The sequence below is a fragment of the Peromyscus eremicus genome, chromosome 2 (genome assembly GCF_949786415.1).
Source record: "Peromyscus eremicus chromosome 2, PerEre_H2_v1, whole genome shotgun sequence".
Classification (NCBI taxonomy): domain Eukaryota; kingdom Metazoa; phylum Chordata; class Mammalia; order Rodentia; family Cricetidae; genus Peromyscus; species Peromyscus eremicus.
Genome location: NC_081417.1, coordinates 100,477,693 through 100,491,131, shown reverse-complemented (window position 1 = coordinate 100,491,131; position 13,439 = coordinate 100,477,693). Strand labels below are relative to the sequence as shown.

General features: G+C 44.0%; 1 protein-coding gene across 1 annotated transcript in view; it reads right to left on the bottom strand.

The window, feature by feature from the left end:
- Window positions 1–8,052, bottom strand: part of Sh3gl2 (SH3 domain containing GRB2 like 2, endophilin A1) — a 184,287-nt gene extending 176,235 nt beyond the window's left edge. Inside the window, exon 1 of the mRNA XM_059255955.1 lies at window positions 7,942–8,052. Within this exon, the coding sequence (XP_059111938.1) occupies window positions 7,942–7,986 (45 nt within the window). The 5' untranslated portion in view covers window positions 7,987–8,052. The remainder of the gene's footprint in view (window positions 1–7,941) is intronic.
- Window positions 8,053–13,439: the final 5,387 nt, after the last annotated feature.

The window sequence follows — 13,439 nt, the reverse complement described above, 5'->3', positions numbered from 1 at the left end:
TCATGTCCTGAAAACAGCACGCTTCCTCCTCCAGATCTTATAGACTTTCAGCTTCCTCCTCTGTGGTGTTCCCTAAGTCTTGGGAGCTAGGAGTGGGAGGGTATATGATAAAGATGTCCCTTTTAAAGCTGAGCACTCAGTCTCATCCCAGAACTCTGACAAGTTATAAGTCTTGGCAATGACTGCTGCCCACTACAAAAAGAAGTTTATCTGACCAAGGTGGAAAGCAACCCCAGTCTATGGGTAAAAACATAAACATTTAGAAGGCAATTTGATAAAATGACCACTAAGTAAAGCAATGGTAGGTTCTACTCTAGGACCTAAGACCTTTGCAGCCATGGGCTTTTAACCAGGATTATAGCGACAGGCATGAATTGGCTCCTGTTGGAGCAGGCCTTCAATCTAACCAGAAAGCAGTTGGTTACATCATAACAGTTGTACCACGATTGCACCAGTGGTGCTTCTTGCCTGGTAGATAGATTGTATAGTTCAGCACCAGGTAAGACCATTAATGCCTCGTTTTCATTGATGTCTTTCTCCCCCAGGAGAATGAATAGAACCTTCCAGAACTATGGAAGTTAGCTGGTAATGCCCTGTGTTTAAAAAAGCTCATAGACCCATATAATCCTCTTTTTCCTGCATAAAGTAACCATATTTGGAGTGACATCTTCTCTTATTGAAGGCTGTACCCATATGAAAAGGGAAGAGGTCTATTCAAGGGAAGAGGGCTCATATAAATCCCTGGCAGATACAGTTTCCATATTTTCCCAATATACTCTTCCCTTTGACAACCTTGTAAACCATGTGATAATGACAGCAGACTCCACCCAAATTCACCCTAGGTCCCTGAAGCAAATAATAGAAAGTAAGGAAAAGGAATTTGATCAGCCAAGACCCATTGGCTTAATCAAGTCATCTAGAGTAATACACTCAAACTGGATAAAGTTTGGATTACAGGACCAACACACTGATTTGAAAGTCAGGCCTAGAAGAGAGTTTCCTATAAACAACTCATAGAACTGAGGAGAAGAAAAGAGATCAGAGACCTATCAAGCTGGGAGGTGGGGAGGTTGAGCCAGGGGATACCTCAAATGTCATTCCTCAGGCACCAACCACCTTGTTATTTGAGACAGGGCCTCTCACTGGGACCAGGTACTCTTGCTAACTATAAAATAACCAGCAAGTCTCAGGGATCTGCTTATATCTGCATCCCCAGCACCAGCTTTATAAGGCTTTTTTCCCCCTATGCATGCTGGGAATCAAACTCAGGTTCCTATGCTTGTACCACACAAGCACTTTACTGACTGAACCACTTCCCAAGTCCCCTAACCAAGTTTTGAAAGAAATGTTATTGCCTGTGGTGATATGAATATGAATGTTCCCCACAGGCCCTGCCCTGTGTTTGAGCACTTGGTTTGGGTGATGTAGCCTTGCTGAAAGAAATACGTCATTGAGGGCAGGCTTTGATAGTAAAAGCCTCATATCACTTTTAATTCACTCTCTGCTTTGCACTTGGGTTTGAAGATGGGAGCTCTCAGCTTCTTGTCCCTACTGTCACACCTGCCCCTTGCTGCTCGGCCTCGTGACCACGATAAGATTCTTATCCTTCTAGAACATGAACCAAAATTTCCTTCTGATATAACTTGCCTTGGTCATGGCATTTTATTATAGCAACAGAAAAGTAACTAATACAGGACCAATCAGCCTAGAGCCATGAGCAGTTAAAACAATCTCTATATTTACATAAGCAGGTGTGTAAATGGAATCTCCCACAGACTTCCTGCTATTCACACTAGAACAGACAAAATATGAGAAAGAAAAAAAGAATTTCTTCCCAAATGCAGGGTTGATGAAGTACAGTTGCTGGAGGGGCTGACTCTTCACAGCATTGGCTAGCAGGACAATTGCTGGAGAGGCTGACTCTTCACAGCATTGGCTAACAGGACAGTTACTGGAGGGGCTGACTCTTCACAGCATTGGCTAGCAGGACAGTTACTGGAGAGTCTGGGCCTTCACAATGTTGACTTGGCAGGACAACAGCAGTAACACAACAGAAATGAACTGCTGTGACCCCCATCCTGTCCTTTCTCAATAGACATGTTCACTAGGGCATCTTGTATATTTAAATGTATGGGTAGACAATGAGCTCTGTATGCACAAAAGTATTGGGCCTGTTATTCAGGAATTTCTTGGCACTATAGAATTGCCTTGAAGGCAATTCTTAGAGATAGTCCAGTTTTCATTTTAAAAAACCTATCTCTATCTGTTTTGAATAATGAAATTTAAAAGAGACCTAAAACTATGGTAAGAGGTCGTTTAGAAGCCTAAGCATTAAAGCAAATATCCTAGGAGAAAGGGCATTCTTCTGGAGTGTTACAGTCTTCTCCATGCTCCGACCTCGATGGCCACACCTGGCTGAACATCTAAGAGTTCAGAACAAGGCTGCATAGTCACAAGAACAGAAAGGGAGGATGGGGGAAGGTCAAGGCAATCCACTCATTTCTTATCCACATAGTCACTTGACGATCTGGTCTTAAATTCAGAATTAAGCCAGCCAGGTACCCATTTTAAATATTAGAATAGTTCTGAACCTCTACCTTCTCACCTAGTTATAATTGTTCATATCTCTTTGCATTTCCGCAACTACATCCTAAACAAAACTCTGAGTTCCTGGGAGTCCTGGACTCTCTGACCAGCACTAACGGGTGAGCAGAATAAAATCTCCTCTATAAGACCCGGTTTCCCTTCCCCTAGTCACTATGCCTCACACAGTAACTGTCTCCAGGACAGAATATTTTTAGATCAAGTCTTGCTGCCTGCAATAATATTGTAATTAATTTGAAAGGCACTCAAAACTTTCCTAACTAGATTATAACCAAAACACAGAAACAACATTAATGAATCACCATGAAGAAAAAAGTTTCCAAAAATTAACTGAATCAAACTTTAGTCAGGGAGAGCCACAGCCTCAAGGGAAATAATTTCGTTACTAGTTTCATGTCCAATGTCAAGTGTATGGGTGAGTATGACCTCATTAACAATCTTTTAATGAAGGAAAGAAAAAAAAGACAAAACCATGGTTCAAGTCACCCTTATCATGCAAGCACCAGCATTATTTCATCCAACCCTAGCATCTCTTGCAAGCTCTTTTATATTTGGCCACCCCTAAAGTTAGTTCAGAGAAAGCTACATTTGGGTCAGGTACTGTCAAGTCCAGTTATAGAAGATGGATGGATTCTCTCCTAAAATGTGATCAATTTCTCACCCTACATTTTTACTCTGTGGAGGAAGGCAAAGATTAAGAATGCCTCTAAGAAGCTGGTGACCAGCTAAGCACTCGATCAGGAAAATCTGCTCATAATGCTTGGCATATAATTTTACAAAATAAACAGGGCCACAAAAGCCTATTGACCTACTCACCAAAAAGGCAGAGGCATAGGGGCCCTGGGCCAAGCAAATAAACCAAATTCATGATTTCAAATCAGCACTGAGTTTACTGTGGAAAGCAAGCAGTTAAGAAAGTAAAATTTTCATATATAAAGTCAAAACTGAGTATTTAATTAAACACCTTAATAAGGTTAATGTTTCCTAAGTCAACAAATGCATAAGCAGACTTACAGAAAATACTGTATGGTAAATAACATGAAAGCATGAATAAATGAATTAAAATAGAAAGGCCCAGAGCTCAAATGGAATCATGTTTTCTCAAGTGAAAAATCCTAGGGTAACAATATGCAGCCATCAGACTGTGTCACAGTCACACCCTACGCAAATGAATTTTATCATTAAAAAAACGATAAATCAGAAGATACAGGTAAACACTCTGGTTTGAGCATATGCCCAAAGAGTTCACATGCTAGAACCTCAATACAGCAGCATTAAAAGGTGGGACTTGGGGAAAGGAAGTGGATTGCAGGGACCCAGGTCAGTGAATGGCAGGGACACAGTCCTCGGAAGTGGTTTAAAATTTTTCTCTCATGAATTCATTCTCCCTCTTGAGAAACTGGAGGTGTCTCGGGAGAGATGGCTGTTAAAAAGAGAGGCTGTCCTTTTATTTTGCTTTTTAATACACCCACCTGCCCTTCTGATTTCCAGCATGAGTTAAGCATCACAAGCCCTCAGCTGAGTTAAGCATCACAAGCCCTCAGCAGATGTAGCCACATAATCCTGGCTTTCTCAGCCTGCAGAATCCTGAGTCAAAATCAGCCTCTTTCTAAATTACTCGATATCTGGTATTGTTACAACAGAAAACAGAGTAAGGTAACAGGCACATGTTTGTCTCAGTGCAGATGACTACAGCAGAGTACCACAGGCTAGTAACGTACACATAATAGGTATTTAATTCTCACAGTTTGTGAATATAAACAAATCCAACATCAGGACACCAGCAGATGTGTGTCAAATGGAGACTCATCTTGTTCCTACACTCTCACTCTGGCAGATTGGAAGGGGTGCTCTCTCCAGCCTAGAGGAGCAGTAATTCCATGCATGAGGGTGGAGCCTTCAGACGTAATCATCTTCTAAATCCTCTCTCCTAAGATGATCTTATTAGCAATTAATTCTCAACACATGAATTTGAAGTAGGGACAAATCAGACTATAGCAATAGCCTACCAAACTGATTAAAAAAAACAAGAAAGTATATCTGGGTCCATGCAAAAGAAAATTACATAGTACTTAAGAGATAGAACTGTCCTTCTAAATGTTGACTCAAATGCAGTATTAAGAGTACTATAAAAAAAAAAGAGTACTGTAACAAGTTCTTTTATGCAAAACAGGCTGCTCTTATTTGAAGTGTATCCTCCAAAAATGTTTATGTTGAAGGTCTAGCTCCATTACCTCAGAATGTGACCTTACACGAAAACAGGGTCATACTGGAATAAATGGGCTCCTAACCCAACATGACTGGTATCCTTGTCAAACAGAAACTTGAGCACAAACACAGACAATAACACCACGTGAACATAAAGACAAGATCAAGGCAACGTATACAAGTTGAGATCAGCCAGACTATCAACAGAGCCCCAGAAGTTGGAAATGAGGCCTAGGACAGCTCTTGCCTGGTGCTGACAGAGGGAGCACGGCCTTTGTGGTGCAGTGACCTCAGACCTCAAGCATCTCCACCTCAAGCTAAGGGATGCAGTACATTTCTGTTGTTTAAGTTGCTCGGTTTGCGGTACCTCGTTACATAAAATCTAGCAAACTAATGATGTAACGGTCTAAACCAGTTTACCCTGTAAAAGGCTATTTGGATGACACAGATGATGTACAGTATGACATATGCACAGACACCATGTATGCACCACATCAAACACATGAACATGAGGTGAAGGAAAAGATGTAATGGGTTTGTGTCGTGTTAACCGGAACCAAAGTTATTTTCCCATAGACTGCTGCAAATTCAAACAAGGTTTTACACATTGGCATTACTGCTGATAAAATGAAATCTCAGTATAAATAAAACTCACTGAAGGCAGGGTCATAATTGCTCATTTGTCCTATTTTTACAATAAAAATTATTTATTTTAATTACATAGTAACTATCCACAACGGGGAGAAATAATCAATTCTAATATGAGAACCATCAGGACACACCCTAATCAGGAATCCCAAAGCAGCGGTACTGATACTAAAGGTATATGCCTTTATTAACAAAATCCTACCCATGTCAGATAACATAAGTCAGAAGCTCAGCTCCACAGAAAGCTGAAATGTCGCCTTCCACTGACCAGCATGGCAGTCCTCAACAGGAGCAGCTCTAGGCCTGACCCTTCCTCTGTAGCTAAGGCCAGAAACCAGTGTGGGGAAAAGGCTGCAAAAGCAGGACATGATCACGTCCCTCATACCTCTGAGCATGCAGACACCAACCCCGGCTTTACACACCCTCTAGAATACACATCCATGCACAGGACAGTAACCTTGGCCTTGAGTTTTTAAAGATTAGGTCCATTAAGCTCTGAATAAGGCTATGTGTTGCTTCACCTTTCAAACAAAAGGGTTTCTTCAGCCAAGGAAGAAAATGGTAGCGACTTTGCATCTGGGTTCAGGGTAGTAAGCAGCAAGTCCATCCCTGAACTCCTCCAAGCCTGCAAAGAGGCTTTCCCCACTTTCAGAGCCGCACATAACCTCAGGATTAACTAAAATGAGTCAGATGGTCACTGTGCCTGTTACCAAACCTGCAACTTCTACCGAGCTGATTCCTGGCATCTCATTATTACCAGTGGAAGGGGCGGTATCTGACACGAATGAAATGGCCCTTAACGTTCATAGCTATCACTTCTTAAGCAATTTCTATGTATGCTCTACAAATTCACTTATCCATACTTTATCCCTGAGAAGTGCGTATATGAGTCTCATTTTTAGCAAGGGGAAATTCAAAAACTAGCTTGCTTAAATTCAGAGCTGGCAGAAGGGGGATTCAAATCTTAGCTTTTCCTCCCCCAAAGCCAAGGCTCTTAAATACCTTATAGTTGAAAAAGCATCTGATATTGGTAAAATCAGTGCTTCAGTCTAGTTTAGAAATATGGCAAGTACCAAAATTTAAAAAAAAGTTGGTGCCTAGCACAGGTCGGTTCTGAAAACTGAAAAGTCGTCAGAAGACAGTCAACAATGTACTTGATTTTACATTTCTAATATGGAGATTACAGACAATTCTAATGAGAAAACCAAAAATACATAGTTAGAAGCACTTTCCTAAAACGGCATTTTCCTGCATTTCTAAACTGACAGAACTTGTTTGATGAAGGTGAAGTCTGCGGTGACGGCGGCGACGCTTATGGGTGAACTTCACCTTGCATCTGTTTCACAAACTTAAGGAATACAGTCTTCACCTTTTCTTCATGCTGTTTCCCACAGTACTGCTGCTGTGGTACTCAAGAATGAGAAAGTACAGAAACCGCAATATTAAAGCTAGCTTATGGTAAGGACCTTAAAGGCTAGATTATGCAAAAGTATTTAACGGTTTATCAATAAAGTCTTTTGTTGCTAAATATATCTTAAAATTGAACCTGTTCCAAATGAATAAAAGGATTGTAATTCCACATATTATGTAAGAAATGGGTCACATCATCAAGTATTTACATATATCTTCTCTTTGTAAAATCCTTCAGATGGTCCCAATGAGATTTAAATTGTGAGGGTCTGGATTAAATGTATTTAATCACAGCTTATTCACCCCACACAGAAAATCTGGTACATCTAGCAAACGACTCGCTAAAAATAAACAGACGGTGATTTTTCAAGTTTTTAACAACGGAGTTATGGCTTGGCAGTAAAATCCTTGGGGAAACTTGACAGAAGCAGACCACTGAGCAAGCCATGGCCTCAAATAAGCTTCACCAAGGAGTTCTCCAGGGAAAAGTTAATGCATGCAAACGCCTGGAAGGAACCACAGCCTCCCATGCTGGGAGCCTGGGGCGGCCTGGGAAGGAGGGGTTTGGAGATGGCCGGGGAGCGCAGAGCCCAGAGCGCAAAGCGCGGGCACCTCCGCAGCCTCGAGCGCGAACACCGCTCCAGCCCTCACATCCCAGGACAGTGGGGCGCACCGCACCGCAAGGTCACCGCAACGAGGCGACTTTACATAATCTCCCGCCGCGCCGCCAGGCACCTGCGCGGCACCCTGCGTGCGGCGCCCGAGAGCTGCCGTGCGGGGACCGACCGCCTGGGAACCGGGGTGGGGAGCCGAGACGGCGGGGACAGGGAGCGGGGATGCCAGGGACAGAGGGAGCTGGGGACTGAGAGCCGGGGCGGCAGAGCTGGTGGGGACTCGGAGCGGGAAGAGGAAGCAGGGATGCGGCGGCCAGGGAGCAGGGTCTGGAGAGCGGGGTCACGGAGCGGGACCGCGGCGCAGTGCCCCACGGTGACCGGACCGGGCCAGGGAGGGCGCAGGGGAGGGGGGCGTCCGTCCGCGGGGCCACCCCCGGCACACCTGCACGCGCCCTACCTGAGTGGCTTTGTGGAACTGCTTCTTCAGCCCTGCCACCGACATGATGGGATGCTGGAGGCCGCGCGGCGGGCGGCTACGGACGCGGAGATGTGGCGGGGGTCGCCGGGCCGCCGCTGGTCCTGCAGCCGCCGGAGCTGCTGGCGCGGGGGCGCGGCGCGGGACGCGGGCTTGTGCGGAGAGACACCCTGACGTCAGGGCGGGTGATGCGGCCTCTTAAAGGGGACGCGGGAAGCCCCGCCCCGGGCGCCGGAGGGAGGCAGGTGAGCTCTTGGAACCCCGCAACTGTGTAGAGGCGAGTAACCCTATAGGGTCAGAAGCCGGGGGGCGCTCTTCTGCTGTAGGGGGTCGTTCCTGGCCCTGGCAGACTGGTCACCGTAGATGGGCAGTCCTGACTCAGGTGACCCAGCCTCCAGGTAGCCGCAGTGGCGCTGCCTGCACACTGCCCTTGCCCTTTGAGCCTGGCCTCCCTGCAGCTCAAAAGCAGGGTGGCAGCCTATCTGGATCATGAATAAGTCATTGCTCATTTCATGCCCTGCCTCCTCGCTTGGTTAGCCACAGAAAACATTTCCCTGCCTTGGTTTCAATATCCCTTAAGCTTGTATCACCTTAGGGAAATCCATCAAACCATCAACCCCCACCCACCCACCCCCACGCTCCGTCTAGAACAACGTGACTACTTAAGATAAAGAGAAACCCCTACATCTTGACTGGAACAGAGTTGGTGTGAGTTATTACTACTGTAATAGAATTTAATCTTCTATTTACAAAGGCAAAAAAGCCGAATGTGAACTTGGCGTTCATACAATCATCATAAAGGTTTGGAGTTTTCATTCTAGCATTTTTTTTTTTAACATAATGTGGAAAGGCAAGGGAGTAAGTTATACAAACACCACATACGGACAAAGGGTGGAATGGGTGAAGGGCACACAGTGGCACCGGGTGTCTTCTGTGCTCTTCTTACAAGCAGCCACTTTGTCAAGGTTTTCCTGTACTGAAGAGCTTGTGGGAGGGAACTCAAAGGCTGGCCACACCTGTAACCTGTGGATCAAAGTGACAAGCAAGAGTGATAGATGCCAAGAGGAGAGTAATTACCAAGGATGTTAAAGAGTCAACATAGCAGGGATGTGGTTCCTAGAAATACATCCCCCCTATCCCCAGGCTCCTACTGCATGGTGTAAGGGAAGCATACACTTCTAGCCGCTGCAGCTTGAGTGAGGATGAATTGAAGGGCTATTTGGGGATCCCAGACATGGGCTGGGTACCAATCATCCTTGCTAATGTGAACCACAGCACAACACTGGAGCAGTGCGCAGTGAGCAGTGAGCAGCCCATGGCCTCCTCCCCCAGTGTGCACAGCAGAGCCAAGGGAAGGAACAGATCTGTAACCCGGTGCTTGCTGCTGTTCGCCTACCTTCCGATCTGTGATGCCTTCTAAACTCCTTGTATTAAGTGGAGGCACGGGGACAAATACTGGCTAGTGGATTAAGACAGAGGGACACGTTACTGCTTGGCAAAGAATTCAGCTTTTGGTACAAGGGCCACAAGGCTCTCTTCCCTTTGCCACAATTCTATGACATGGTCTATCCACCACGATCCAGAGTGAGGATAAGGTGGGCCAAAAGCTAATGTTTGGTTGGTATTAAGATGCTGAGAAACAAATCAAATTAAATTTAATCTACAGAGGCCGACCGAGGTCATTAAATTTGAGCCTTTTCTCTGTTTCTCTTGGTTTTAATTTTTCCATCATATCTATAATGGAAAAAGCATTTCACAGCCATTTTTACTACTTGGTTCCTTGTCTAGCAATGAAGAACATTTTCAGAGAGTGGACCAGAGCCAAAGTTGCAGAGAGACAGATCATTTGCTCTGCAAAGTGAGGTGTCTGAAATTCATGACTTTGGTCTCAAACATTAAAGAAGTGAAATAAGACCTGAAGAGGCTCCTCAGAACTTGTGGGACTTAACCTTAAACAAAGCCAGTCTCCACCTTTCCCCAGCTCTTTGTCTACTTTCTTTGAAAGCTTATGCTGCTAAACATCAGAGGAACTACTGTGGGTTCTGCTTAGGAACACCAAAGCTCTTTTATTCTACAGATATCACCTACATCGCATCGAAATCAGCGATTCTATGTAAGCCGCAACTGGAATGGAGGTGTTGAGAACCTCCTTTTGGAAAGCATCCTAGAGAGAGATGTTAGGAGATGGTAGAGGAAGATGTCAAGAAACACGAACTGGACCTTGAACCCCAAGATCAGTGATTCTCAACCTTTCTAATGCTGTGACCTTTTAATATAGTTCCTCCTGTTGGGGTGACCCCCAATCATAAAACTATTTTCATCGCTACTTCATAACTGTAGTTTTGCTACTGTTATGAATTGTAATGTAAATATCTGTTTTCTGATGGTCTAGGCAACCCCTGTGAAAGTGTCATTTGATGCCCAAAGGGGTTACCACCCACAGGTTGAGAGCCCCTGCCCAAGGTGTTTCCCGGCCAATAATTCAAAATTATCTATTTACGGGCATTTATTCTGACTTGAATGCAGAGGGAAAACGAACTTAGTGCTAAAAGTCCCTAACACAGGAGTTCTTTCATGGCAAAGGATCTGTAACAAAGGCTCAAAGCACAAAGCATGCTGAATCAAAGGTCAGTAAGGAAGAACTTTGAGGAACTCAACATATTACCTTCTAGTCTCCTGAGATAAAAATTACTGTAAAATGGTAAATGAACCCAGGTCAGCTCAAGGAAGTCCCAATTAGATGAATCTCCTACATAGCACCACCTCACTAATTAGGCAGTGAAATCATGGTCAGCAATAATTTCATCACATCATTTATGCACTACTTCCTTTTGCATTATGGCAAAGCTTCCAGAAAATTCCAGGCTGCTAGGTTGCACAGAGCCGATACATCCTTAGTACCTCTCATGGGGCTGTAGATCCCAGGAGGCAGATGGAAAGTAGCCACTTCCATTTTTCTCCCTGTTGACCCTGTTGTCAGCCTCTGGCCAGTACAAGGGTGATCTACTCCAGAATTCACGGGCAGCTCAGTGAGCACGCGAGTCACAACAAAGCAAAGACATTCAGTCCTAGCTTCAGACTTTAAAGACAAGAAGTCTGAGGTGACCCAAGGCAGTGACTCACTCATCTTTTTCTACTGCAGTCTCTAGCTGCAGACTCAGGACAAAGGCATCAGTGTTAAGTGTCGATGAGGATTGAGCAACTGAACGACAGTGTCGCTGATACCTCAATCTTGCCACATTAAATCACACGTTCAGCAGCCTTCGACACATAGCCCGGAATTAAAGCTGTCCTTGGTAAGTGGCATGAAACATTTTGTGCTTGTGGAAGCTACCCAAAAGCACTTGTGTCTTCCCAGAGTGGGCAGGGCTAGCAACACCTTCCTAGAAATGAGAAATCTCTGTCTCCAGTTTTTTCCCCAACAGCTACACAGGGAGGTACATGAGGGAGTTCTCTTTGAGGTAGAATTCGAAAGTCTTATTCCTGTAATACAGTCCTCCTCCCTCCAAAGCACAGTGGGCGTCTCCTTACAAAAGCCTCCTCTTCACCTACCTAAGCCCCACTAACCCAGCACTGAGGGAAGAAGAGCCAAGGAGTGGCTCACATCAGTCATCTGCATCTGTGTGGTATTCATCATTTACACATCGGTTGGAAATGCCCCCAACATTCCTGGCAGACTGCCACCTGCAGTCCCTTGTCTTTGAAGCCTTTCCCCATCCTCTGCCTTTCTTGGAGCCTGTACATCTCTGCTATGAACTTGGTTTAATGTGTATTTGCACGCATTCATATTGTCTTAGGTTGTTACCTCCAACCACAAGGACTTATCTTTACTTGTTTATCACCCAGCAGACCATACAAACACCCACTAGTCATAGCCTAATGAATTCTAAAACCTGATATTTTTTTAAATTAGACTATTTTAAATGAAAGTAGACATATCTACATATGGGCAGATATCAGTAGTTCTGGTTGCTGCTGCCATGTCAGTCAGGCATCCCTGTCCCTGGGGTCTCCAGGGTCCCGTCAACTCAGAGAGCTGCTGCTGTCTTTCCTTCAGCATCCACTTTGTTCCATCAGATAAAAGTCTCTTCTGTTTGTAATCACTAGCCCGTCCCTTGCTCTTCCCTCCAAGAGCATTGACATCTCTGGTCCATTTCTGCACTGGCACCAACTCAAACACAGAGATTTCAGAAGCTCTGCTCACAGGCTTCCTTTTCCAGGAGAGTGGTCAGATTAACAAGAAAGGTAGTATTTTAGCAAGTGTCAATTCTCCCTGTAAGACACTGGCATTCTGATTTACAATCAAACCTTTCGGTTATTTGATTAGTATGTGTCAGACTACCAAGGCCAGAACCTCTCTCAGCCCCTGGGAATTGGCAGCTGAATGCTTGTAAGTAAATGTCAAACAACTAGACTGTGAGAGGGTAGTGCCCAGTTCTAGAATGAGAATAGCTTCAATTAGGAACAAATCATCAGAGCATCTTTACCATGGGTTTATCTATTCTATTCCTGGGTAGATATTACCATAAAAGATGCTAAGGATATCTAACGTAGCCCTGAGCACAGGATCTGGCTAGTCAGGCTGCTAAACCATTGTGTAAAAGAGGTCATGTTCTGTTGCTATTTTAGTACCAACCAGCTATGCAGAGAAAAGCTACTCTTCAGTCACAGAACACATTTTACCCATTAGCTGATTATAGAAATCCAGAAGGAGAAAAAAAAAAAAGATCAGAAAGGAGAGCTAGTTTGGCTTAACACAAGACCGTTAACAATACTAAGAGCTCAGATCACTGCTTCTGCTCTGTTAGCATCAGCAGTATATATACAAAAAAAAAAGTATTGGTTATGTCTTACTATGCCTTTAAAAGGGCAAGAATTCTTCTTTAAAGGGGGATGAAACAATTCATAATTTATGACTATTTTAATAGATCATTTATTTATGATTGGTTAGGACCTCCCTTTAACATTTTAAAATATCTTATAGATTGGCTGTTATTACATGTGCTCATTTATTATTTCTTCTCTGAGCCACACATGTAAAGTTGACTTCATTGACAATAAATTAAGTATAAATCATCATTTAAAAACTACATTTCAAATATTTCAGTTACTATTGAAATTCCTCCATCTCAGGAATACAGATTTTTCTCCCAGGGTCCTGTAAGAAGTGTGCCAAGTACAGAATTTCTTAGAATAAAGATCCTAAAAGCATTTTAGTTCCCTTGAGGAGACAGTTGTCTTGATTTGGGGAACTTTAGGCATCAATTCCTGAGGTGTCTGAGCTCCGAGTTATGTGGGCTCTGAGGTGTGTACTGCAGTGAGTGACCAGGAAAGGTTTTTTACAACCTACAAGCAGAAGACCAATGAATACACATGACTGAGACGTCTTTGCTCCCTGGAGGCAGAACTGACTAAGCAGGCAGGAAGAAGAGTAGAACAGGGGATGTAATTGGCTTTAAAAACAAAAGATTAAGCCAGGT